Here is a 27,669-nt window from a genome sequence, read left to right as displayed (position 1 = left end):
CAGCTGAATGAAATCTAGGACTACCACAATATTAATCTTACCTGTCGGTAGTAAGGATGAGGATTTCAGGCGCATATTGTTGTCAGTATTCTTCATGTACTGCCTTGCTGTGCCAGGCTTTTGCCATTCTAGTTCAGTTTTTAGCTTAATGACCATTTAAATATTTGTAAATCATGACCATCCATAGCTGTCAGGTAGGAAAACACAAATATCTTTCAAAATAAAATACTAGTGCAAAGCCAATTAAAATAAGAGTATCAAAACATTCTACAAGTCCACATCCAGAGAGGTCAGTTAAAAGTACAAAAAAGTATATATCTTTATTGTTACTAACGAGGCCTGCAGCACTTGTTCACTTCAATCATGCATTTAAACAGACACGTATGTTAAGTTTCACTTACTGCTATTCTTTTTATCTTCACTACATGATTGTATATAGTCCATCCATTCATCAGAAACACAAAACAAATGATAATATACACATACGTTTAAGACGAGGTAATCAATCAGACACTATTACTATCACTGTTTGATGAACACTTATTAACAAATATGGATGACAGCACTTTCCAGTGGCCCCAAAGTGCCACTGCACTACAAATTGAGCAAAATGTATTTACAAACAATGCACACTTATCATAGATCAGCTACTGTGCATCATCTAAACAAATTATTAGGATTCGAGTGTTATATAATTATTCCCAAAAGCTATAAACATGTTGATAATCCTGGTACCCTAGGCTGGTTGTACAGTGAGTTTCATCCAGACTGATCAATGTGTCTAAGAGGAACAGACATACATATGCCACAATCATAAAAGATATTAATGCATGATGAGTAAGTAGTTTTTTGCAGGTGAGAACATTATAAATACATAGTACAGAAAGAAGTGTTTCCCTCTTTAATGTGGTGATGTGGAATAATGAAATGAGTAGACTACAGTCACCTTGTCTTTGCACCTAAGCAGAGTGCTTGATGCACTTTTACAGTCCCACAGAAGAAAAAAGACACTCCTGTGTTGTTGTAATGTTTTGTGCGTATGTTTCTGGTTGTAACCACACCATTTAGAGGAGAAGGTGCCCCGGCTTGTTTAAAGTTTTTGAAAGACAAGTCTTTCACCTGCGTTTGGATCTTTGTGAGGTGTCCGTTTTGGATTTGTAAACACAGGGAGACATCGTGGTTTTATTTTATTTCATTTCATTTACAGATTTTTGCTTTAAATTGAATCTGACTTCATTTGCCAGTGTGTTTACTGTTGCCATGGTGACTCTTATTAAGTGAGAGAGGTTGCTATAATTCAGCGTCTAATGTCAGCACATCGGACGTTTCCCAAAACAGAAACTATGATTGTGAATCGTCTGAAATGGCGACTGCGGTCAGGTGTGATTCCTTTTTCTGTGTAGCAATTTGTCATTGCATCATCGGATTAAAGATGCGTCTGTGCCGGCTGTATTGAAATAAAGCAGGAGCGCTGTGGAGCAGAGGCCGCAGGTTGGACTCAGAGGAGCTGAGGTCTGCGGGGTCGTGACCCCTGTCAGGGTGCAATTGAAGGAAGAGGCCCTGGAGGGCCCTGGATGAAGCGGGGTCTAGCTCATTGTGATTGAGTTTGACAACGCGGTACGAACCTGAGGCGTAGTCACCGTGCAGGTCTTTGCACAGGATGAGGATGGTGTCCACTACAATGCTCGCTGCAAAGAAGTTATTCCATCTGTGGACCCTGATAGAAATGTATTTTATGACTTTCCCCATATTCTCGTGTTGCTTCATGAGAGTTTGAAGTCTGCTTAATCTGATAATTTGTTAAATAATTGCTTCCACCAGACAGAACTGAAGGAGATAAAAGGGAGCAGACGAGTGAATCAATCTTCAGAGAAGCGGATATTCCCCGTCCACTCTGAAGATGACTAAATATGCCTGAGCTTTTTTTAGACCTTTGCTCGGATGTTTACAGATAAGACCCCTGCCCTGAATGTCACCAGCAGGCATCCTGAGGCCTGATTAGATGTGGGGCGGGTGATAAATGTGCCTGAGTCAGAGGGTGCCGTGCCTTTAGGGCATCGCTTTCCTGGACTCTGAGCTGTCTGGGTGATTCGGCGCTCTCCCCTGGGAATAGGGGTGAATTGGGGAAGTGTGCGGGCCGAGGCCAGGCTGGGCCACTCACCCTGCCACAGGAGGTGCCTCGGGGGAGGCGAGGGGGCAGAGGGCTGGTGCCAGGGTCAGAGCCTCCCAACCATGAGCCGAGACTTCTCCTGCTCTATTGTGACCCCGGTTGTTCTTCTATCAATGCTTGCTTTTTCCCCCTCCTGTCAAGGCCACGCTCTGACAATATCACATCAGATTTAGGATGAGAAAAAAAAAAGTATTCTTTGTGCAAGAGGTTTACCGAGATGATTTTAGAATCCCTGTGGGGAAGAAATGCTTACACATCATTACCATTTCACCCAGAATTCACCCCTCACTTGTGCAGCCTCACACACCACTGAAAATCCACTTAGAAACCCTGATCCTCGCATTCTTAAGCCACAAGTCAGCTGTTTGTTTATTTTTATTTTTTTCCCGTTTCAGGCTGGAGGCTCCCAGGTGATTTTCACCAATCCTCTGGAGATTGTTAAGATCCGTCTGCAGGTGGCTGGAGAGATCACTACTGGCCCAAGGGTCAGTGCCCTGACTGTTGTGAGGGACCTGGGCTTCTTTGGCCTCTACAAGGTAGGTCAGCGCCATGACGTCTGCGGCATCAACCTCCTTTAACTGTCATACAAGGGCAGTGAAAGGTACTCCGATGATCCCGAGACACAAGCAGCCAACAACATGAGGAGTTTATTTTTGTTTGCCATGGTGTTGTCACTTGTAAGTTTCTCATCTAAAATTTTTTCCACTGATTTTTCTTGATTTGATGAATTGTTTGATACATTAAATTCACAACCAACATCCCTCTAAATAAGAAGGTGGAGACTGACATCTTTAATATTTTCTGCTTGTAATTTTAAACATTTGTTTGATTTTTTTAACTATAATTTACATTGTGTCTGTCAGTTAATATAACTTGTGCAATGAAAGTGGCAATACAGCAATTTAACACCTAAAGGTTCTCGATGCAAAATCATATCTATCCTAATATTAGTCTTAATTTCCAACTCTCTGTATCAAGAGTAAAAGGCACAATATTTCCCTCTTAAATTTAGGGATTTTGGTGTGAATTATAACATATGCTCTTTTTTAATTTCCTGTAACAATACATAGATGAAACACTACTGTTTTTGAACAAACATCTTGTATGTGTACATAGACATAATGGAGATGGAGAAACAGAAATTTGAAGATCAAACATTGCTCTGCTGACTGTTTGCAATTTTCCAAAACAGTGTTAAACATGCAAACGGAACCGCGGCCAACAACCAACAGCAAATTACTGAGGGATTACGCTTTGCTACTGCTCCTTTCCAAATCCTTGCGGCTTTACTTACAGCTGGAGTCATGTGTTCATACTCCATATTTTAATGAGCGGCAGACAGTGTGTGGCTTGTTTGAAAACAGAAAAGGGAAGGAGGGGGAAGAAAAAGCGGACTTCCTTTTGGTAAAAGAAGCCAGCACACTGAGGTCTGTGGTGTGATGGATTTTTCTCTGGAGGTCCAGTGCCTGGGGCTCTTTGGCTCCATCATCAACACTAAAGCCCCCTGTAGGTTAAAATAAATCAGATCCCAGACCATTTAATCCCAAAGACAAACCTGCTCCACTGCTGTCTTTGCTCATTCATCAGCCCTGTTACGTTGCTTTGATTTTTAAGATCTTCCTTTTTTTCTGTTAGGGAGCCAAAGCTTGCTTCCTGCGTGACATTCCCTTCTCCGCCATCTACTTCCCCGTTTATGCCCACACCAAGGGGAAGCTGGCAGATGACGATGGAAGGCTGGGGGCTCTGCAGCTGCTCACTGCTGGAGCTATCGCAGGTAACGAACATCTGGAAAGCTCAGAGAATCTGGACATTGAAACAGCGGCACGTTGAGTCGTTTTGTAAAGGGATCTGTCATGTTGTCTGCACAAAAAAATGCATTTAGGTTTCCTCCCCGTTTGTGCATAGCATAGCGAGAGTGCTTTATGATGTGGTTGTTTTTTTTGTTGTTTTATTTAAACAAGGTGTACCAGCAGCTTCTTTGGTGACCCCTGCTGATGTCATCAAGACCAGGCTCCAGGTGGCAGCCCGAGCAGGCCAGACGACGTATAACGGAGTCATCGACTGCTTTAGGAAGATCCTCAAGGAGGAAGGTTTTAGAGCGTTTTGGAAGGGCGCAGGAGGTAAAACACACACACACACATATATGTATATATGTATATATATATATATATATATACACACACACAATAGATATATATATACACACACACAATAGATGAAACCAAGGTGAATTTCCACCTCATATTTCACCTGAACTGAACAAATAGACTGTATATGAAGATAGAGATAGCCCAGTGTAAGTTTTGATGCCTTAGCTTTTTGTCTACCATCTTATTCATATTTATATATCTGTTGGAGAAGTGACATAACTGATGATAGCAAACTTGGTTAGCAAAGTTTATCCATCCACAGCTGAGGTACATCAAACAGTCATGGATATCTTCTAATTAGTGAGACATAGAAATAAGCTACTGGAATTTCACTTGCCTAAACTGAGCAGAAACCTCTTGGATGGGCTGTACGAGCATACAGCAACACCACAAATGCGATCGAGGGATCCAGTGACTCAAATTAGCTGAGGTGAAGCGCAGCAGATCTGTCAGTCGTAATGACAAATGCAAGCTTTAAGCATTAATAAAAGGGTTTGTGGGGCTCAACTGTAGTGGCCTCCAGAGGAACTGAAGAAACTGCAGTTTCACGTTTCCATTAATTACCGACCCTCAGGGTTGCCGTTTAGCCCTAACAACCATAGAAGGCCTTTTATTTCTATAAATGAAACTCACATGACGCTTACCAGAGTAATGCTATTTCTCTGTAACTGTCATTTTTAAAATTTCTCCCTCTAGCTCGCGTCTTTAGATCGTCACCGCAGTTTGGCGTAACACTGGTGACCTATGAACTGTTACAGAGATGGTTCTATGTTGACTTTGGAGGACAGTAAGTACATTAATCGCGTCTCAAACAAGAGCGAGCCACTCATTAATGCATCACGAGGCTCAGCATCTCCTAATCTTTCTTCTCAGTCGTCCTGCTGGATCTGAGCCCACTCACAAACCTACAATCAAGGACCTTCCCTCTGTGACTCCAGACCACCTGGGTGGTTACCGTCTGGCTGCCTCAACATTTGCTGGCGTGGAGAGAAAATTTGGCCTGCACCTGCCCAAGTTTAAGCCTTCCGGAGAGGTGACAATCACATCAGCGACGTCCAAAGCGGAGCCTCAAGCCTCATAAACAGTCACTTCTCGTGAGGGCTGCATGCTCTTTCAGCCCTCATTTCCTCCTTTACTTAACCACATTTCGATTCAATGCATAGAAGTGGTTGTCTTACTATAAATGCTGCATGGGTATGGCTTTAATTGCATTTTCTTTGCATAGCTTGCACAATTTTTTTGTACATCTTGTACTTCTCCAGAGGAACATTATGGCATTACAAAGGATTGTCACTGCGCTTTTCTGGTGTGCATGTGTGACTTACATTTAAGAGACATGAGGATGTACAGATATTTTCCAAAGTATTTATTTTGAAATCACGACCAGGGGACTTGGGAAATAATTTAAATGTATTTATTGTATTTTACTGAAATAAATCATTCAAACTGTTGATTTTCTATTGTGAAATGTACATTCTCTGTTTTGACACCAATCTCTATTCAGAGCCCATCACCGTACATGACAAACGTGGAAATCACCGAGCAGTTACAGCATACATAATCACCCTATTCAACATGCTGGGGTGATGTTCCAACCATCCCGGATCCAACTCGAGCTGCGCTGATTAAGAGGCAAGAAGTGCAGTATAAAACAACATCTTGGTAGAAAGACTATGACATTTCACTATTTTACAAACACGTGTTTATGTTATCCAGTCTAAAAGAACAGAGATGGCGACGTGGGCTACAGCTATGAGATGTTTACATTCCTGGGTGTTTAGAGATGTGATTGCTTTACTACAACTTTGGTGGAAATGGAGAACAGCTCTTACTGATTTTCCTGAATATGTTGAAAGTGGAGCACCGACTTAACTCATAATTAAGGCTGCCATGCTGTAAATAATGGTGGGTAAAGACGTGACAATCAAGATTTAAATTAAACTTTAAGGCATCTGGTTGAAGAAAAGATGACTGTTTTGTGAATATGGCTTTGGGTTAGTGTCTGAGGTTCGTAGCCCTGTCGCTTGGCTTATTCAGAGGAAGACAGACCACGGTGCAGCGAACTAAGAAGGCAATTGTCTAAATAAGAGGAGCGTTGGAAACCAAGCGATATCCATACTTCTTTCTGATACAAACTTCATCTTTTCCATCTATCAAAACAGGTCTGACATTAACGAGCACATGACTGGTCCCTTAAATGCCTCGTCCAGGGAGATAAGCTCATGCGGCCAGACGCTGAGCTGCAAGCTCCTCTGCGTCATCCCTGTTCTCGTTGATTTCTGCCAGTGTGCGAACAAAACGGGTCCATTCGTCATTTCGCGGTACCGCAATTTGCTGTGGGGGAGGAACACGACAGAGGCGTGAATTTCAAACGCAGACAGGTTATGCTCTGTGCATTTTTTTACTCACAAAGTAAAATGCACAAATTAGTCCTTAAGATGCTCTTATAAAATCTCTATAAGGTAAATGCTTTACAATTAATCCCTCATTACTAAATTACACATTGTAGCAGGTGAGAGGCTGACTCATTTTTGCAAAATCCAAATTGTTTTTTTTTTTTTAAAGGTACAGTCAGAAACTGAAAGGCTGACTCATGCTTGCTCACCTCTCCAACATCATAGACAAGGACTTGTCCATCAGAGTCTCCCACAGCGATTTCTTTGCCAGAATGAGCCCATCTGACCCTGTTCAGGGCTGGGTTACCCTGCACTGTGACGCTGGCGGTGGGGACCTGAAACAATAACAGCAATCAGGAGTGTACTTGCACGCTAAACCATGTGAAGGCACAGGATCTGATATGGTTAAAAAGGTCAAAATCAAGATATCAGTATCTCGTCTACAGTAAAGTTGGTAACAGCACACAGCTGCTCTTCTGAGAAATGTCTATTAATATTACCTCTGTGTCATTGTTGAGGTTCCACAGGTCGAGATGACCGACTCCGTCCACGCAAGCAAACAGAGCGGGGTGAGTCGGGGACCACATGACATCATACACGTAATCCGAGTTATCCTCGAACGAGTACAGCGGCTTATTGTTCTGGGGAAAAAACAGCTTCATTCAAAAAGGTTTCCAGTTTTAAATGTATAAATATCCATCTACACACTAATGCAACTCAGTGATGTTTTAAACTGTTAAAACGCACTGGCTTATGTTACTTAGCAAAGCCACTCAACGTTATCACAAACTGCAGTGTGAAAGATCAAACATGACAAAGGTTTGTGTTTCAAAAGAAGTGTATGGTTATGTTCATACAGGACACACAATAAGACACTGAACCCCAAGTTGCTCTGCAATGAGTCCATTAGAGTGTGAATTTTAAAAAGTGCTTGTGTGAATGGGTGAGTTTGAGTGCTCAAGTAGAAAAGTGCTCTATAAGAACCAGTCCATTTACAATACTGCTAAAAAAATGCTTAAAGGTCACTTAGAAATGTTGTAAATGACAATTAATGAAATCAATCAGAAGTAATTTATGATTTGTAATGGAATATGTATGCAGGCACAATTCCAGCGACGATCATTCATGTTTTTCCTAATGGGACACTGTGTTACCTAATGCAGCTTTATCATGTTAAAAGGTTAATTGATCATTAGAAAAAAGCCCTTTCCAATTATGTTAGCACAGCTGAAAACTGTTGTGCTGATTAAAGTAGTAATAAATTTGGCTACTTGAGTATCTGGAACATCAGCCTCTGTGGGTTCATTGTAGTCTTTAAATTGGGGGGGGGGAGAAAAAATAAATAAAATCAGAGTAAAATTTTTCCAAGAAAAACAAAACAAAAAAGTTATTTCATGATTACATTTGCAGTGAACAGATTTCAATCATCTGCTCTATTCGACTCAAAGAATAGCACAAACCTCTAACCAGAATAAAATCAACAAGACTGAGACGCTGGCCTATAACAGACCAAGAAGAGACGCAGTCTCTAGTTTGAAAAACAAAAGTCTCACAAGCCTCAAGGGCACCCACAAAACACCCGATTCTACCTCGACACTGAAGTGATGACAACAGGATGGTGGGCTTCTAGACAGAGTTACTGAACACAAGGGAAAGATTAAGATGGGCAAAAGAAAACAAGAGCGGCAAAAAAGTGCAGAGGGATCCAAATTTGAGGAGACAAAGAAGAAAATTTGACAGACGTAGAACAAACAAAAAGATAATCATTTGTCAAACTGATGGAGGGAACCTGAAAGGCCGCCTCTCTGCGATGTGCTCTTTTTAATCATAGAGTATAAAAATAAAAGCAGTCAGCTGATATCCCAGTCTGTAATGGAATGGCTGGGCAGAATCGCTGGATCTCAAACCCACTCATCTGTTGTGGGAACAGCATGACCGTATGGTTTGTAAGAAGTGTCCAGTGTGGGAGGTGAAATGTCTACAGAACAAAAAAAAAAAGCCATCGGGAATTCTGTAACTGCTGCAAATGGATGAAAAAGACTTGCTTTGGGATGGGATGCAACGGGGACAGCCTGTTATGTCAGAACAGAGCTTTTACAGTTTGCCTGGCTTAAAAGGGCCCTCTGGGAGCTGACTATGGAGTAAGTGTGATTGGTCTTCATACAGTAAAGGCACAAAGTCATAATTGTTTTACCTTTCCTGTTACTCTTTTGGTCATTTTATAAACAAAAATGAGAAAAGCTTGAGTAAAATGAACATTCCTTGTAAAAAAAATAAAGTTTTTTCCCACAAGTATGGTAACTTTCCTTTGGTGAGAAGAAAAAAAATTCTAAATAAGTGATGCGTTTTCATACTTGACCCTTGATCATCGTTTCTGAACTGTAAATAGTGCACATATTTCGTGATGTTATATGTTTCACATGTAGAAATGTTTCTAAGACCACTCTTGGCAGCCCAAATTCGTACATCATTTCCTGTGCGCGCTCAGTGCACAGGAGAGTGGGCCCAGAGGAGGTTCGCTAAGTCCCAGCCACCAAACACTCGCCATTGAGCCTCCCCATCCCTGGGTGTTGCTCCACAGTGGGGCCCCAGTAACCCTCGCTTGGGCAGGGCATCATCTCGTTCCTGTTCTCTTCAACAGGGGTTTCTGAATCACTCTTCATTTGGCCCCTCACTTAACACTGAAATTGCCCCAGGGGACCCCACCGGGGAAGGCTGCCTCTGACAACCGAGCTTCTGGGATCACAAACCAAAGGGGCCAGATGAAAAGAGGCTGTCTCCCAAAAGAGCTAGAGGACGTGGCCGTGTATGTGTCTATTCATTGCCAAATAAAGACAACAGAGCGCAGGCAGGTGAGACTTTCACTTTGACAACACTTTTTATGAATTTTCATTACATGCCCTTTTCTCTCATTGTCTCTTATTTTTTTCAGTCTCCCGAGTTCAGTTCAAGAGTGTTCTGTATTATTCATTGTGATGTACAGTCAAGATGTCAAAAGTGAAAATTTTCCACTGCCACCACTAATGCATTATATCAAATGTTTTTTTTTTTTTTTTTTAAATCCTATATGTAAAAATGCAGGGTAACAACTCTCATTTACCACAACAACTACAGATAAAAAAATAAAAATAAAAAAAAAAGAGTCATCCATTTTTATATAAACATTTTTAAAATAAACATTAGAGCCAAACAGTCTGAGCCGACCTGTTGCTGTGGAAACCAAACTGTGGCAAATAGGAGGTGAAAAAATTAATTATTTTGGCTAAACGGAGTCTGGTATTGACTGCTATATCAGGACATCTGTCTACAAATTCAATCAATAGCCTTTTAACAGAAGTCTGAGACTTAAAAATCAACCTTAAAAGAATCATTAGTCCCACCTTACGGCTGAAAGTGAACAATAACTGGATTATAGTGAAGCCCAGAAAGGGAGGAAACTTTTCCCTACGCAGAGATGGGCCAAATAAATGAATCATGGCCTTTAAAATACATCCTAGAGCTCAAGTCATACCTTGGTGCTCCACAGCTTGACAGTCCAGTCGAAAGACGAGGTAACAAACAGGTGAGAGAAGTCCAGTGGCCCTGCAGCTGTGTGGCAGTGGAGCCCCGTGATGGGGCCGTGGTGTCCCTCAAACATCTCGCTAATGCCTGCTTTGCTGTGGAGCACACAGATAAATATGGGTAAATATGCTTAAACTGACCACAAACAATTTAATTTTACCTTCAGATCTAATGTCTGAATACACATTTATGTGCACTGTCGAAACTTTAGAAAAAAAGAAACAACAAAAATGCACAAAACTGCTGGTTGTTACCATTTACGCAATGCATTAAGCAGGTAAGTAAGCGACAGGCACAGATGGACCTCTGCTGGACGTATTCACAGTAATCATTTACTTATATCATGTAATTACCAGCAGGGAGGCAAAAGTGACTGCATCCCTTCAACCACATGTTGCAGAGCTGTTACCCAACTGAGGCTCTGATAATTAATGTAGAGAGGTAAATACTCAGCATGAGTGATGCTTATGCATTATTAACTGCGATGAGAGTATCATACCATTGTAAATGAGGTGGAAAATTATTCCCCCGATTACAGAGGTGATTCTGCAGTGCAAAACCTCGCAGCTATCACCTCTCTGTGGTCTCCAGGCATACTACAGGACATTTGGTGCGAGGCTGACACGCTGCTCACTGGCAGCTCTGATTTAAGCCACATTTCTCTGCCGAGGACCATCCTAGATGAAGAGCCCCAGTCTCCTAAATGAGAACATTGTGGGATGAAGTGCAGTTTTAATTCTCCCAGGGATGACCGACTGTAAACAAACTCTCTCACCCAGAGAAACATACTGAGGGAAAAAAATTTAATAAAAATAAAAGAACAGGGGGGGGAAAAATGATTTGTTTCCCCTGCATGTGTGCCCTGTTTATGTTGAACGACCTTTACAAACACAACTGACAAGCGGAAAAGAAAAACAGGATGACTGGGCAGGAGTGAAACCTCAAACAGCAGGAGATCAAGTGTTGGATTTGCGTTGCACTGGGAAGTGAGTGGGCTATATTTATTTGACACACGGGTCTAGGTGGGCCTTACAAGTCGCCTCAGTTTCCTGCTGGTGTTCGGGAGGCGACACGGTGGGACTGCGGTTGCTTATGAACGCACCTTCCATGACGACATGACATGTAGACTGAGCCGTCCTCGCTGCCCACTACGAAATTGTTGACATCTCCAAGAGGGAAAGACATAGAGGTGACAGCTACAGCTTTGGACTGCTTGAACACCAGCTCCATGCTGTCCTGTGGAGGGGAGGAAACATGGAACAACATCTATAACAAGCTCCCCGCCCAGGCTTTAAGTTAACACACACTCTGCCAAGCAAAACCTATAAAAATCACCCGACAGTTTATTAATGTGTAATCTAAATTCGACTAGTGCTTTATAAAAAAAATCAGTTTGACAGCGAGGGCTTGGCAGCAGAGATGAAATGACACAGCTAGCAAGAATCATTTCCTTCAAAGTGAAAAATGAGCTGTAGAAAAAAATAGGGGTAAAGTCGAAGGAAATACCAAACTGGAATGTGAAAAGGAAAGAGTCCAGCCAAAATGTCTGACATGTAGCACGAATGCAAAGGACAGGAAGCATGTGGGCAATGTGAAAGAAGAAAAAGAGAGGAAAACAACAGAAAATATATTGTCTTTGCTAAAGTCTGATGCATTGTCATTATAAAAACTTATTTTTATAGTTAATACTTTAACTTCTTCACAGCAGAGCACACATTCAGCGTCTGCCCTGTGTTATATGTTACCTGAGGCTGAGAGAGCATGTCCAGACTCCAGGAGCACATCTTGCCATCAGTAGAGATGCTGATGAGGTTGTGGGCATTCTGGGTGCCGACAACATTCACGCAATATACTGGGTGCTGCGAAGACAGTGACGGGGAAATTTTACCTTTTAGCTAAATATAAATGAAGTATACGCCCACTGTGTCAGACCTTTACTGTACCGTATGTGCTGCTGCTGACAGGGGAGTCCTCTGCACAGGGGTCCTCTTGTTGCTCCTGTTGTCCCACAGCACAATCTGCCCCGAGTAGGTGCCTCCCACCACAACATTGGGATGGAACTTGGCAAACGCCGCTGACATAACAGCAGACTGTCACAATGAAAGGGTGCAAGAAGGGTTGGGCAAGGAAAAATGAAATAGAGATTTATATTGAGACAGCCGCAGCTAACAATGGAAGCTCAGAGACAGTTTACAAAGATACCATGAATGTTGAGGGATCGGCTGTTAAACTAAGGTGACCGGGCTTTTGCCAACGTAGCCTCTAAAGTGTGGAGCAGTCTAACTGGAGTCACATCACTACTGAAGAGTTTACCTGAAATACTCTTATCAGAACATCTTTATAATTTTTTTTTTAATTTTATAAAATGTTTTATTCTGAGAAGCAGTTTGTAACTTTAAGAGAAGTGCTACATATGAAGTATAACATTTTTTTAATGTATTATTCAATTTTTCCCCCATTGCAATTTCCTAACCATTTATCCAGTTTCAACTTGTGGAGGCGGGCTGGAGACTTTCCGAACTGTCGTGGGATAAAAAGCAGGGTACCAGAGAGACAGACAGCAATTCTCCAATTAGAATTACCAATTAATCTATCAAATATGTCTCAGGGCTGTGGAACAAAGCTGGAATACCTGGATGGAAGCCACGCACATACAGGAAGAGCTGATCATGGCGTCTGGTCAGCTTGTAGATTTAAACTCAGGACTTTCCTGCTGTGAGGCGATGATGCTAACCGCTGCACCACTGTGTAGCTAATGTTATTAATTTTAGCCCAGTCTTAATTTGCCTCTTTCTCTTAAAAAATAAGTCTAAACAGTCAACCACTTTCCAAGATAACAAGCGGCAACACTACTGTTATTTCAGAAAACAGTGACACTATTGACCAAGGGCACCAAATGACCCCAAAAGAGGAAAAAATAGCTCATTATTTGAGGTTAGGTAACCGCACTGTGGAGCGAGTGATGAGAAGGGAAAGAGTTTTCATAGAGTAACAGGCCAATGGAAATCTACAGCAATGAGGACATCATGCCACTTGTCGTTTCAAGGAAACTATCACAAAACTGACGAGCTGAAAAAAAAAATGGAAGTAACGAGCCCTGCAACATGAAGAGGGCACAGCAAGCATGCTGAGATTTTATGCTACTAGTTGATTTTTGCACTGCTGCTAATTTTGAATTCTTCCACACAAACATTTTTTGAGTTGTTTTAGCTAAAAAACTGAATTTTATTGAGAGCAAATGTAATTATTTCAAGCTATTTATTTGCTGAAATAGAAATACAAATTAAAGTCACAATAACTCCTATTTCCCACTGATGTTCTCAACCACAAGTCAAACCTATGTGCGGCTGTAAAATACTGCAAAGATTTGTATCAGTAGCACTTAAAATCTCCAAAGACGCAATAATATGGACATGGAAAACACAGACTTCAATCTGCAGCTTTTTCCTTCTTCTGCGTCATCTTGCATGTTCCCTCTTTATTAAAGTACAACTAAACACATCTTGCATAACTCGAGCCTCAGTTCTCACAGTGTAAATAAACAGACCTCAAGGCTGGCCGATAAGATCAGTATATATTTTTGGATTATGGTTTAGGTGGACTACACACACTCATCACCCCACCTATAACATTTTTTTCCCCAGAAAGTCATCCCGGCAAAACTTTTAATGCATAGATAAACTGACTTGGAGGCAAAAAGAAAACTACGTTAACACTTCTGTTCAGTTTTACTCATCTGAGCAACACGCCTGCATTTACATCCGCTATGGAGGCCAAAACATGTGGTTCTACTCAACTTGTCTTGGTGAAGGAGCCTCAGGGCAAGCATTGTAATAAGGCTGGGCAGAGCGGAGGAGCTCAACTGGTCTCCCAGCTAGCTTGTCTGAACACAGGGCCCTTGTTTAGATGCACATGATAACCAGCCCTGCCCCACACGCTTAATCCTGCTGCGGTGCTCAGATTCCATCCGACTCCACAGGTCTTCTCAGGCGCCTCATGAACATGTGTTTGTGCATAGATGTGGTGGAGGTGGATGCCAGCACTGTGAACTCACAATGTGGATGAGGGTAGGGGGGGTATGGGAGCAGAGGAGGAGGCAGGGAGCCTGACAGGATGGCTGGCCGTGTTCCATGTTTGTCATGGAAGAAGCCATCCGTGAGGGTGCTGGGTTATGTTAGTAAAAGGACAGGAAAGTTAAAGTTGCTTTTAGTACCTGACAGTGGAAGACGTACTCCGGTGTAGTTTTCTTGTACTTCATGTTCCACACCAAAGCCACACCGTCTGGCTCATGAGGAGCATCCTCATTGTTGTTGTATGAAGCAACCAGCAGTTCAGGATACTGGAGACAGACCAAAAAAAAAAAAATCAGACTGAATGAATGTCGGAGGGAGGCAGGCAGACATGCCCCCCAGGCTTGGCTCCAAGTGGAAAAGCTTTGCCTGCCCCGAGTGCTGCTGCTGAATGCCTTCGAGAATGACTAACCCTTTCCTCCAAGATTTATGGCTCATTTAACTCACCCTACCCCCCGAAGAACGTTGGTATATGATGTTTTTATTCCTTTGCATAATTTTAACTAAAAGCTACAGTTCTGCAAGGGCTCAAAAGAACACAGAAGCAGACTCAGCAGCTCAGTAAGGATCTCATAAAACACAAAGCCATCCCAGTGTATTTCAAAAAACACAGACTGCAGAAACACTATCCAGATGTTGACAAACGATTAACCTCTGCTGCTTTTAATACTTAAATTTAAGTACAGTGGATGCATCACTTTACATCACAAGGGTGTGGATACTGCTCTGAGCAAGAAAATACAGTGAACAAAGAGTTGGTGTTCAATCACTGTCACAAGTCATTGCACAATAATGCATTAAATGACCTTAGACACCAGAGGAAACAAATCATTACGGCCTCCGACTAAGTGACAATTTGTATGGGACGTAACTTACTTTTCCTGAGGGAGCTGAGGCTGAAAGAACATGCTGTCAAACTCAAGCTATGTAATCATAAAGCATTATGGCTGTGCAAATCTAAGTCGTTTAAATAGGCAATTACAAAACAATTATGCTCTTAGCAGAATTCCAGCACAAAGACACAAGGATTAGGATTAGCAGATGATCCATGACTGTCTCTCTGAGTTGATGTGTTAAAATACTGGTTTTAGGGCCAAACTTTTAATACCTGTCGGCCAATACTGACCATATATAAAAATCTTTAAGGGTTTTTTATTATACTGTCTGCAGAACACCAAAGTATGCATCAAAGCTGAGCATAATCAAGCAGTAACTTCAATGGTGAGTGGCCAACGTGTTTGTGAAAGTTAATACTTAATGATTTCAATATGACTGCAAACGTAACGTCTGTTTATATATGTAAACCACACAAAATCCACTATCAGCCAGGCTCTAGTTGGCTTCACCATGAAAACTTTGTTAAGAAAAATGACCTGGGGTGACCAGTCCAGGCAGGTGACAACACGATGTTTGGACCAGCGCTCATCCACGAACTGCCTGTTAAGCGAGAGCTTTGCCCCGGCCTGGATTTCACTGCGGAAAAACAAAGCACCAAAAATCAATAAAAAGCACTTCTTCAAAAACCAATTACAAGTTTTAAAAACACTAGCTGCTCAATAATTACCCCTCTTTCTCTTCAAGGTCACGGCCGCTGTAGTCAAAGAAGAGGTCCACGTGCTCGGATAGAGCCCGCTCGATAATGCGAGTGCTGTGGTCGAAGAAATCTGCAAACTCCTCCGAGTGCAGGATCTGGAGTTTTTCCTCCTCTGTCAGCTCGTGAGGGGGTGCTAAATGGAGAAACACAAACACAGTGAAATGTCGTGAAGATCCCTGGTGCTAGTAGCCATTATTTTATGCAATCTGATCCCCTCAATTATATAGATAATCTGTAACACTTACATATTTTAAGTGTTAACTAAACTGCCTCAATTTCAGCAGAGAATCTCAATTATCATTTCTGCAGTACCTTCCTCCTCCTCCTTTTTCTGGTCCTCTTTCTCAGCTTGAGTCTCAACTACTTGCTGAGGTGGAGCACTTTCTTCCTCTTCTTCTTCCTCTGTTGATGAAAAAGATACCCGTATTAAACATTAGAAAACAACTCTCAATCAACATAACCTGTGTAAGAAGTAGTAAACGAGTATGTTTATGATCATCATTTCCTCTGAATTTTTCAAATGCTAAAAGGTATAAAAATCAAACAACAAATAAACAACTTTAACAAAATGAATGAGTATGCTTCCAAACACAGACATTTCATACCTTTTGGTCACTACATTTTCCACATTCATTATTTTTCTCTTTCAAGAAAAGCTCCACCCAGTGATTACTGGCACAGCAATAGACTGATTTTGTATCTCTCCCTTGCATTTGTTTGGTTTGTCAGCACAATGTCTCCTTTCAAAAAGAACTTGCCTCTGTAAAGCGGGGAAGTTTGTCATTTGTATTAAAGGGACACAGCGCAGCGGGTGTCTTGTTGTCATAGGGACCCCTGTCTTTCCCAACTGTTAATGAGACCCTAACCATTCAATAGACAGTCTAGCTGTCAGTGTAGCCGTTTCCTCTGTGTCCCACTAGTAGGTTGCCCCCTTCTAGGCCACGGGGCAGAGGTTGTGGAGCAGCTGCCCAGGCCCGTCCCATTGGACTGGCCAGATGACGGCATGGTGCAAAAGCAGATGGTGATGCTGGAATTGTCTTGTGCTCTTCAGAGGTGGCATGGGGATGGCACAGAGGTTTTCCACATGGCTGCCCCGAGACAAGCTTCTCCCTGAACGGCAAGCCTGTGCAATTACCATCCTAGCAGGAGGTCCTGCAACTCCTATTCAACCTCAGAGAATGTACGACAAAATACAGGCCACACCAGCTGGCAAACTGCACACCGGCTCTACCTCAAAGAAGATGAACACATCTTTTTCAAACACATTTCCTAGAGACACTATATAGACTATGCTTAAAAAAATAATAGCAGAAGGACAAAACAGATTCATGAGGAAAGTGGAAATACTCGCCTGGTTCCTACAGGCGTTTATCTTTGTATGAACCTTACAGTTAATCTAAGATGACAGCACCACACGCCAGAGTTTCCTTCCTACTGAGATAATCTAAATGATAATGTCATCTGTCACTTTGTCCATAAAATGATTTATCCCCTTTCTCAGATGGAGGTTTGGGGGATGAAGGTTACCGGGTGCACTGATGAGTTTACAGAACTGGGTTGATGACACAAGCCATTTCAATGTGCGGCCATACTCTGCAACCAACAGGAGAAGGTTAAAATCTTTCCTTTCAAGGGCCTCAATCAGGCTTAAAGGAAAACAGTAATCACTGTCTTTCAGCTAGTCCCGGCCGTGCTCGTCAGCCCTTTCCCTGGTGAGGCAGCCAGAGCAATCAACCTGCCAGGCATTAGGAGCGGACAGACAATCTGAAAATAAAGGGTATAATGCACCTGCCAGCCAAAATGGCCATTTGGAGAAAAGCTAGTGATCCTGGTGACCCCACTGGGGATGTGCGTGTGTGTGGGGTGGGTGGGTGGGGGGGAATAGCAAGGGTGGGTGGGTTGCATTTAACAGAATTCACACGGATCAGCAATGTCCCATACGCTGACACCTCCTCTCAAAGCTGCAAAGCAGGTCCAATTATGGCTTTTGTACCACTTAAGACATAAAAGCTTTTTTTTTGTATGTAGTGGTGGTGGGGGAGTAATCACAAGTCTTCCTCAATAGACAATATATTAATGCAAACATGGCGTGTGGCCAGTGGTGAGCAACTACAAAACTAAATAACCTTGCAGGTGGCATCCGCGTTCTATACGCAGACAGACCAAGGCTGTGACTTCAGCATGTGCAACATGAAGCCCAATAATGAAACCATAGAAGACAAATTTCCACCAATTCACACGTACATCTGAACTATCATTTCTTGTATGCTGAAATAGACCTCTTCTAGCACCAGCGTACAAAAAGCCTTTCCAAAGTGTGTAGTTGCATCTAGTAGTGCAGCAAATAAAAACATCAGCAAACCCTATTACATGAACAATAACAAAAAACAAATTGCATAGGTGCTGAAATCATACACAGAAAAAAAAGGGGAGAATATTCTCAATTTTTTTTTATTCCAAATGATTAGCTACTGTATGAGAGAAGGATACAACAGATATTTAAGGGTACTAATCATCAAGTGCATAAAAGCTGACCACAATTACAAGTGGCACTTCAAACAAGAAGACCATTAAGGGCTTTTGTGATTAAAAGTTTTGACCTGCCTCTGAATTCATCGTGATTAAAACAATCACATTCAATTAAATATTAGATTTATTAAACTGCTCTGCATACTTATATTCCTGACGAGCCTTTTTGAAATGCTGTACTAGACGAACCAGTCCAGCCCTCCCCCTCCACCCCACGCGTACTCCCAAACCTCCAACCTTCCACAATATCTTATGCCATAATTACAGCCTCTTGTTGAGGAGTGCATACTGATGCTGCATATTACCTACTAGTGCAATCTGGGAATCGTGCAGCGGTGGCATATTCGACAATCTAATGGCTTAAACTAACAAATTAATCTCCAATGCACTGAATGTGGGGCAGGCAGTGATTTTAAAAATAATGTGGGTTTTTTATTAGGCAGAAAAAAACATTGTATAATTTCTATGTCCTTTCCACTTTGTCTATGTGCACTTGTTGGTTTTTTTTAGGCTTTTGCCAGGTAGTTTGGCTCAAGCATTTTGGAGAGCTCGCCACTGTTCTTCAGTATGTCACTGCTTTCTCATGTAATCTCAGACTGACCCCACGATGCTGAAATCAGCTCTCTGTGGGTGCCTGATCAGCTGCATGGCTCGTTGTCATAGACGACAGAGCGTGTAGCTGTGTGTTTGGGGTGGCTGTGATGTAGAAATATGCATGTGGGAGCCAAACAGATGTTTTCCTGAAGGTACTGTGTAATGAATAAAAATCTCAACAGCTAATATGCCTTGAAACATTTGCACAGTGCTGTTCACTGTTTAATTCCCAAAAACTGGGATTAATTATAAGAAGACAGTACATTTTCTTCTTCGGCTGCCCCCTTTAGGGCTCCCCACCGAGGATCACCTGCCTCTATTTCACCCTATCCTTTGCATCCTTGTCTTCCTTCACTATATCCAAGAACCCTCTCTCTGGGCTTCCACTTTTCCACCAGCCTGGCAGCTCCATCATCAACATCCTTTGTCCTACATACCCACTATGCCTCCTGTGCACATGTCTCTAAAATGCTGAGTCTGAGCTGTCTCTCTGATCTACTCCCTCACATACTGACCCTCCTGGTCACTCCCAACAGAATTAATAAGAAAAGGAACTCAAATATTAAAAAAATGGAAGTGATCCTTATACGAGCACAGGCATAAAGAGTTGTTGTTCTTGAGTGATATACTATTCTCATTTCCAACTATTTTAAAATGTGGATGGCTTCTCCAGGACTGCTCAGAGGACATTCTTTGTGCCAATGGGGCAGGTGATCTTAAAATCTTTTACTTCTTTTTCCGAGGTGTCTCACTGACACTGTGGGAACCCTCAGTTTGGAGCAGCCAGGGCATGGCAGCCGCTACCCTCTAATGCCACCGCCTGCTGACCTTGAGAGTGCTGCGGCGTTGCCTCCTTTTGACAACATGATAAATCGCTCAATCAGAAACCAGGCCTGACGCCACCCCACACATCAGAAATGCGCCAAGGGGAGCAAGCTGGGAAGGGGATGCCGTCTCATCGAGTGCCAGAAGTGATGGTGTGAAAATGCACAATGTCACTGAGTGTGTTTTGTTATGTGCCTGCTCGGTGAAGGGAGAAGACAGGGAAGCGAGGGAGTTGATGAAATGATTACATAGTGGCAGAGAGGGGAAGGGGGGCCCCAGTGTTGAACAGCTGGCAGAAACCATCGTTGTTTAACACAGTTTTACAATGCCCAGTAGAGTCCAGCGTAAAGAGCGATGAGGAACACTGGGATGCTCTTCATCCTTCACTAGTTCCGCTTGTAGTTTTCCACAAAAAATCACACAATTTTATCTTACTCGAGCTGCATGCCACCTCAGAATTTTCTACACGTCACCTGATTAGACCACACAACCGACACTCGGTACACTTTTTAAAATCCTAACCAGGCTTTCAGGGATGCTTAAAACACATGTTAGCTGGTGCAAATCATTTGAGAAATCAGCTTAAAAAAAAGAAAGAAAAAAAGATAGTGGCTATGAGTGACGGTACAAAACAACTATCCTAATCAGGATTTCAGTCGAGCATATTACTCACCATCAGTCATTAGAAAAATCAACCGAGAACAAGAAGCATGACCAAAAATATTGCATATTTGATGGAACATGTGCTCACCATGTGAATTTTAGTAAAAAACCCAAATATTCTCTTCGTCCAACCACATGAAAGCTTTGCTGCAGCAATTACATACATACATACATACATCAGAGAGAATGAGCCGTCCTATGCACAGCATTTCTTATCTTCCCTTCCAATCTCATTTCTCCTTCCTGTCACAGGCTTTCTCATCCTGCTCATTAATTATACCAAAGCAGCATTGGCTGGAAGGTTCAGAGGAGCAGAGCTTGTCAGAATCTAATCCCTGCCCTAACTTCTTATGTTTCCTGGGCCTCATTTTTCCTTTTCTTTCATCTCAGTAAAATCAAATCTCTTGCACTTGTTCACTTCTGCTCTCAGAGAGACCCTGTTAAGAAGAATGATATGATATAATCCATGCAAGCACGCAGTTATGTACATGCGCACACATTTGACTGCGTTTTTCAACATTAACCTATAACACTTCATGAGTCACCTTCTTTCGCCTGAGTAATGGTCTGGGTCTCTTTCGTGTAGGACACAATTTCACGTGGTGGGAAGTCCACTTGTGTAACTTTGGCCATCCCCAGTTTTGGAGTTACACGCCTAAAAGGAAAGAACAACTCAAGCTTTGCACAAAATCACAGAGAAAGAGAGCAAAGACAAAAACATACAACACAGTGCTACATCTGTAACCACTCTCACCTCCTTGCAAGTGGGATCTTTTGCTGATTAAAGTGAGTAAATTAGTCGTTTATGGGATTGCAACGACTTCATATTAGTTTTTAAAACTATGTAAATAATTAAAAGGTTTTGTCTCACCATTCCTGCATGCATCCCTACATGGTTTTCCTGATCTGTCTTAACTGAATAATGACTTTGAAAGACAAAGTAATCATGCCATAGATTGAGAGAAGGGAAAATGACCAGGAAAGGAGAGAAGAGAGTGTCCAGTACCCCAGCTCAGAATCAGAGTGAAGTTGAAGAGTGGACGGGTCAGAGTCCCAATGCAGATTCCTGGTTAGTGTCACAGCAACAAGGCAGCATTAGTGAGAGAGAAACAGGCGAGCACAAATGAGGAGAGGAAATAAAGTTAGCATTATGGCACATAACAAACATGCTGATTGAATCCTAGGTCACAATTAAAATCATTCTGCATATCCAAACACCCAAAAAATGAGTTTTCTTTATTACAAATTAAGCTTGAATCTGTTTACATAAACCCAGAGATGGAAAAATGTATCTGCTTAAAATGCATGGGCACACAGACCCTGTGTGCGATGGCACAGGGTGTAATGTTCAGGCCGAACTGTGTCACACCAAAGCACTGAGTGCTGTGCCGACAGAGAGGGGGGAGGGAGGGAGCGAGGGGGGAGGGAGGGAGAGAGAGAGAGAGAGAGAGAGAACCCTCAGGGAGAAAACATGACCTCCATGTGTGTAGGAAATGGCCATGCTGGTGAGGGAAATGAGTCAACACGTAGGGGGAACAACTCACTGGGTCTGATGGGACACTGGGGGAGCTTGAGTTTCAGCACTGGGAAGGGGCTCTAATTAGGGGTTAAGAAGTCCCCCAGGCGTCACAGCAGCCTGCTGCTTTATTGTTAATTTAGGATTGTTCTAATTCGATGGCACACAAATGAAATAAACATGCACTCAGTTGGCATGGATTCGTCATCGTTCACTGTAATGATGTAGGACTTTGTGAAATGTTTTAACTCAGCTGCTGTTAATGCAATTGTGCTTAACAGGTATTCATAAGCTTTGTTTATAGAGCTTGAAAGTAATGCCAAGCATAAGAAAGCAGAACAGACAAGCTTCTTTATGTTGTTTTCAAAATGCTTCACAACTAATTTGCTGCAAAACAGTTCTGCAATTTAAGCTGCGACAAAGACACTGGAAACATATATTGCAGATATAAGCATAACAGTTAAAAAGAATGCTGAAGTAACTTTAGAAAAAGCAAGGTAGAATCAACAAAGTACCAAGCATTTGATTATTATTCCTCAGGTAGAAACAGTTTTGGCCTTTTCCCCCCCTGAAATAGGGACGTCTGCACTGTTTATACACTTGTCAAGTACTGTATAAGTGCAGATTGTGAGACAGTGTGTGTACCTGGGTCCCACAGCTCCATCAGAGTCCTGGCTCCCTGCATCACTCGGTGTGCCCGCAGATTTGGCAGTTGGAGAAATGGGAGGAGGGACTACACAGGTAGACAGACAGTAATCATCAGTAAACTGTTTATAGCAGTACAATGCAATATAAATGTCTCTGTGTAAAGCAAGCAAAATGCACAAATCTAAATAATAAACGTAAACTCTTGCAAGCTCAAGCCATGTTGGGAAAGGAGATTTCAGCACAATTGTACTGTCTTCATCAATTAAATCATATGCAAGACCAAAAAAATACCATTAAAAACTAGCAGTATTAAAAATACAACCATGATTGTTTTGAATGTCTTATTTGGGTCCGCCTGCAAACTCTGATAGATTTTTATATGGATCTCTTCTGCCATCTGCTGTTAGCAATATGACAATGCTCTAAAAATCCACTGTGTGTATACTAGTATATTTTTGGAAATGTTTAATTTTTATCCATCCTTCCACTTATCACCATCATCATCTAGTGAGGCTCATGTTTGACAAGCTATTTACACAAACTCATCATAGTAATAATATCACGATTAGCCTCATCTTCCAGGCAACTGGATTTAGTTTTGCCACAATTTTCATAGTCACAGCTCAGAAAATGTCTAATATAAAGCTACAAAAGAACAGTGACACATTTGTGTTACTTCAGATCTGTACTCCAGCATATTTGATACGAAATAACTGCAATGGCCACCACATGAAAATGAGACTATTATGGTGGCGTTTTCTCGCATCCATCAGCATCGAGTAATATAACATTTCTTTCTTATTTTTAAAACGTTAATCCAATTTTAGGAGTCAGCACAACCATTACAGACAAAAATGAATGAAATGTTTATTAAGTAGTCCAAAGTATGCTGCATCTATGCACAAAATCAAGTGATTTAATGACTATTAATGAAGATTCCAGTGCTTAGAAACTGAAATTTTATATTATTTATTTATTACCCCAAATATTCTAGTGTGAGTGATGTGGAATGAAAAATGCTGATTTCTGCACTGCTCATCCATGAACATGAACACCCAGACACCAATGTCAAAACATAGTTCTAGTACAATGACCCAACTGTATGTGTATGCAAACTAGATTCATTTTTTATCCAGCAATGTACTGGGGGTTTGAGCTCAGTTACATATGCATGTATTTTCCTAAGGGTGTACAGTTAAAAAGTAGGTATCATAATAGAGCTCTATGTAAAATAAAACATACCAACTGTAACATCTGTGGTTATGCCCACGCTCTGTAGAAGAGCCTCAGCTTCACGTCTTTTCTTCTCCAGGTCAGAGTCATCCTGAGGAAGTACGACCTCTTTCAGTTCCGCCTAGAAATAAAAACAAACAAACATAAAAACACCAATGATAACAATATTAAATTGACTGGATCTCAGGCAATACAGTAAACCGTCCAGTCTCTTCTGCTTAAGCAGTTCAGTGTCACAGTGGGCTAAAGCCGAGCTGTCATAGACTGAGAGGTGGGGTACACTCTGGACAGGTTGCCAGTCTATCACAGGACTACACAACACATTAATATTGATTTATGACTTTTTTAGTGATTCACAGCTATGAGGAAGCCCGTTCTCTAAATTAAAAATTAGTACTTAATTGTTTTATGATGCACTCTGTGCAAGAATCTTATTACTGCCAAAGGACATGACAAGTGCAGCAAAGAGCTGATCAGCAGGAACACCAGCAAGGATACATAACATTAATTTGAGGTGACTGTGTGGAGAGAAGGTGATCCACTAATTGGAAGGTCAGTGACTCGTTCAGCCTACATGTCAAAGGGTCTTTGGGCAAGATGTTTAATTCTAAACTTTTCTTCAGTGTGTGATTGAGAAAGAGCTGGAGGAACAGAATAAAGTGGTGTATGCTTGTAGGCTATCAAATGCTAGGAGAGATATTTTGGAGAAGAAGAAACCGAAAAGATGGATGCTATTAAATACGTCTGAACACAGAGCAAACTAGATTTTGTACATCTCCATCATTTAAGAGAAAGGCACTGCTGATGTCTGTCATTTTACCATTTCCAGGCCGAATTGCAAGATGAAAAGGTCTGAGGTTTGCTTTTCCTCGTGTGTACACAAAGCTACTGTATTTTAATGTGTTAACATAAGACTGTTATAGCCTAGTGTTTGGCTTCTTAGCCAGAAATGTAGCACTGAGCATACGTGGGCAGTGGGACAGTGTATTTACCCTTACTTAAAACAGCGACAGGTTGGTTAAGAGCACATATCTTACAAAATAAAGCTGTAGTCATGATACAGTGTTGTTTTACTTTCATCCAATCTGTGTTTCACTGAGAGGTTTTGCTCCATGACATAAGCCTTGCCACCAGGAAGTAAATGTTCTAAGTAAGAACTCATGTAAACTGGAGAATTTGGGGAAAATGCTCCTTAAAGGACAAACCTGGAGAACAAAACAACTTTCCTTTCCCATTCAATAATCTGTAGCCTTCATACCACAAAGAAATACAGCTATTATGGATAGGATGGATTATATGTTCAAAGGATGTGGAGGAAATAATCACACTAAAAGTAGCAACATGCAAATATCATGTTGTTCTATATTGTCAGAACAGTATGAAACTGTCAAAACAGGAAATAATCAAATGATCTACACGTGCTTTTAAATTACAGTGGAATATCAGATAATTTTTTTATTCCAATCACATTATAGAAGTTCAAAAAATATTATGTAATATAGCCAAGAATGGCTGGAGAGGGAGACTGACAAAAGCATCAATATAGCCATCTACCAAAACACAGCTACTCTGCTAGAAGAAAATGCATACTGTACACTAGCCACCTCATATTGTTTTATCACATTAGGCCCAACTTGAGCTTGTTAATGCAATCTACTTACTATCAGTCAGTTGAGAAAAATCAATCCATGAAAAACATTTTACTTTTCTGTTTGCCATTCAAAACAAATGGTGTGGAATTTATTATCTATATAAACGCAGAAACCCTTAATACCTGCAGGGTTACATTTGGATTAGAAATTAAAAGCGTTATCACTAAAGGAACAGGGTTGCTTATCTTAATATAAATACCTTTCTCAGAAGAACCTTATCTCTTTGTCAAGGGCTTTGGGATGTGTTGTGTGTATTAACCACTTTCTCCTACTCTAAACTTCATATGCAAATGGCCAAATAAGTTTGACGATTAATCTGGACCATTGTAAATACATGTAAACGAAATATTTACAAAACATTGTTACCATACCTTCTTGCGCTCCTCTTCCTTCCTTCTCTTCTCCTCTCTGATTTGTGCTAAGCGTTGCTTCTTCCTTTCAAGCTCTGCTTTCAGCTCACTTTTGTCAGACATGATGCCAAAGCTGTATAAAAAGATACAGCTCTGTTATATTAAGTGTCGATTAAGATTAGTCTGAAATATAAAGTATTTATCAGCTAAAATTATAGCCAAAAAGTATTTGGACAAAGACACAATGTTTGTCATTTCAATATGTGACTGAAGTGCAGGCTTTCAGCTTTAATTCAAGTTTCACAGATTTAGCCAAATGCTGCAAAACTGATCAGACAGCAAGTTCACAGTGCAAATGAGAAGTGGGATACTGTTCAATGGTCACCTGCTCTCAGCCCAATAAAGCATGCTTTTTAGATACTGAAGACAGAGACCCACAAACAAGCAGTAAAGGTCTGGCAGAGCGTGTCAAGAGAGGAAACAAAGCATTTGAAGATGTCCATGGGGTATAGACGTCATGCAGTTATTGGTTGTAAAGAATTAACAACAGTCCTGCTATGTCCGTTGGTCCCGTTTCTTCTGAGTCTCTGAAAATTGGGAGGACTCCGTAATAAAACGGCTGTAACTCCGAAAGAGTTCATGCAAATCTTTGGTTAAACCCCTCAAATTAAAGCTGAAAATCTGCACTTCAAACACATCTCAGTCTTGTGATTAAAGTCTCCATGTGATTGGGTTTTGAATAATCAGGCAAAAATACAAAAACTGTTACTTTCCAAAGATTATTTATATATCAAAGCACCAGAAGTGTCCTAGTGGTCTCGCTGTGTTTACAGGGTGTCATATACCATAACTCAAAGCCAAGCATCTCATAACAGCTTCAGGAGCCTCTCACGACATTTCAGACAGCTTGTATCGACCCAACCTCTCACTGACCGCACAATTAAACCGACCAGTGTTTCAGCCTCCCCCGTGGGTAATTGAGTTTAATGTGTTAGTTATTTCTTCGCTTCATGTAAAGACTGGCTGACCAGTCATTGTCATTAGCTAGCTAACAGAGAGCCCCACCCTAGAGTCCGTTCAACCTCCCACACCCGCTAACCTCACCCGGCCCGGTGTTACGTTATCCATGTAAGCTAGTTATTCCCGGTTCATATTAGCTTAATGTACCAATGAACTCAAAGCATTATGATGCTTTGTTTATTAGTTACACTGCAGTTTAAGGGAAACCCGCTAAGCAGCAAGGGCCTCGGCTATTGCTAACAGTAGCCTTCCGTGTTATTTGTAACTACTGTACTGGCATTACAGCGCTTTTCTCTTAATAAACACCCACTACTATCTCCATTTATTATTTTTATATTTTTCTTGCTGACTTCAAGGCAATAGAATATTTCCCCCAGAGATCAACCCAAAAATAACGGCTAGAGATACATCACTTTGATAGAAGCTAGTTAGAGCAGCTAGCTACAGCAGTTAACCGGACTCCGGTCTGCAGCGCTGTCACGCTGACCACACGGTGAATAAAGACAGTTCGCTTATGAACACAGACATACTTTTACAGCTATGTGAAGCTACGGTTATATTGATGGTGATGTGTAGCGAACTAACCTTACAGAAAGTTTTGGACCTGTCACCAAAAGGCTTTAATCAACACTGAGCCAAAACAATCGGGCTCCCGACCAAAGTACAGGTGCCGAGTAGAGCCAAAAAGAGCCGCTCCG

At 41.5% G+C, this 27,669-nt stretch overlaps 2 protein-coding genes across 5 annotated transcripts in view; one reads left to right on the top strand and one right to left on the bottom strand.

Annotated features, from left to right (window-relative positions):
• Positions 1-5,771, top strand: part of LOC146370616 (electrogenic aspartate/glutamate antiporter SLC25A12, mitochondrial-like) — a 21,671-nt gene extending 15,900 nt beyond the window's left edge. For both annotated transcript variants that reach the window (XM_084908801.1, XM_084908802.1), the window contains exons 14-18: positions 2,566-2,706; positions 3,806-3,944; positions 4,132-4,290; positions 5,017-5,107; positions 5,194-5,771. In XM_084908801.1, coding sequence (XP_084764927.1) covers positions 2,566-2,706; positions 3,806-3,944; positions 4,132-4,290; positions 5,017-5,107; positions 5,194-5,401 — 738 coding nt within the window. In that variant the 3' untranslated portion in view covers positions 5,402-5,771. The remainder of the gene's footprint in view (positions 1-2,565; positions 2,707-3,805; positions 3,945-4,131; positions 4,291-5,016; positions 5,108-5,193) is intronic.
• On the bottom strand, positions 5,721-27,669 carry dync1i2a (dynein, cytoplasmic 1, intermediate chain 2a). Of its 3 annotated transcripts, none has more exons than XM_084908803.1 (17): positions 27,557-27,669; positions 25,973-26,084; positions 23,959-24,070; positions 22,714-22,801; positions 21,529-21,618; positions 21,098-21,207; positions 16,254-16,343; positions 15,912-16,074; positions 15,721-15,820; positions 14,491-14,616; positions 12,221-12,367; positions 12,023-12,136; positions 11,380-11,513; positions 10,228-10,372; positions 7,217-7,357; positions 6,926-7,051; positions 5,721-6,654 (listed from the first exon to the last, which is right to left on the bottom strand). In XM_084908803.1, the coding sequence occupies exons 2-17, from the start codon at positions 26,072-26,074 to the stop codon at positions 6,541-6,543; spliced, it is 1,902 nt and encodes a 633-aa protein (XP_084764929.1). In that variant the 5' UTR covers positions 26,075-26,084; positions 27,557-27,669; the 3' UTR covers positions 5,721-6,540. The 3 variants fall into 3 exon arrangements, with proteins under 3 accessions (XP_084764929.1, XP_084764930.1, XP_084764931.1); XM_084908804.1 differs by having other exon boundaries at positions 21,559-21,618; XM_084908805.1 differs by lacking the exon at positions 21,529-21,618 and having other exon boundaries at positions 27,557-27,668.

Source organism: Perissodus microlepis, chromosome 16 (genome assembly GCF_051167445.1).
Source record: "Perissodus microlepis isolate ML-2025 ecotype Zambia chromosome 16, ASM5116744v1, whole genome shotgun sequence".
Classification (NCBI taxonomy): domain Eukaryota; kingdom Metazoa; phylum Chordata; class Actinopteri; order Cichliformes; family Cichlidae; genus Perissodus; species Perissodus microlepis.
The sequence above is the reverse complement of the archived record's forward strand: the minus strand, read 5'-3'. Positions and strand labels throughout refer to the sequence as shown.

What these genes read in the sequence shown, in the direction of transcription:
- dync1i2a (XM_084908803.1), bottom strand. Translation starts at nt 26,074, where the DNA reads ATGTCTGACAAAAGTGAGCTGAAAGCAGAGCTTGAAAGGAAGAAGCAA. An exon ending in AGGAAGAGGAGCGCAAGAAG is followed by an intron (nt 24,071 to 25,972) that starts GTATGGTAACAA and finishes TTTTATTTCTAG; the next exon opens with GCGGAACTGAAAGAGGTCGT. An exon ending in TTGTCTATGATGTTGGAGAG is followed by an intron (nt 6,655 to 6,925) that starts GTGAGCAAGCAT and finishes CCTCCCCCACAG; the next exon opens with CAAATTGCGGTACCGCGAAA.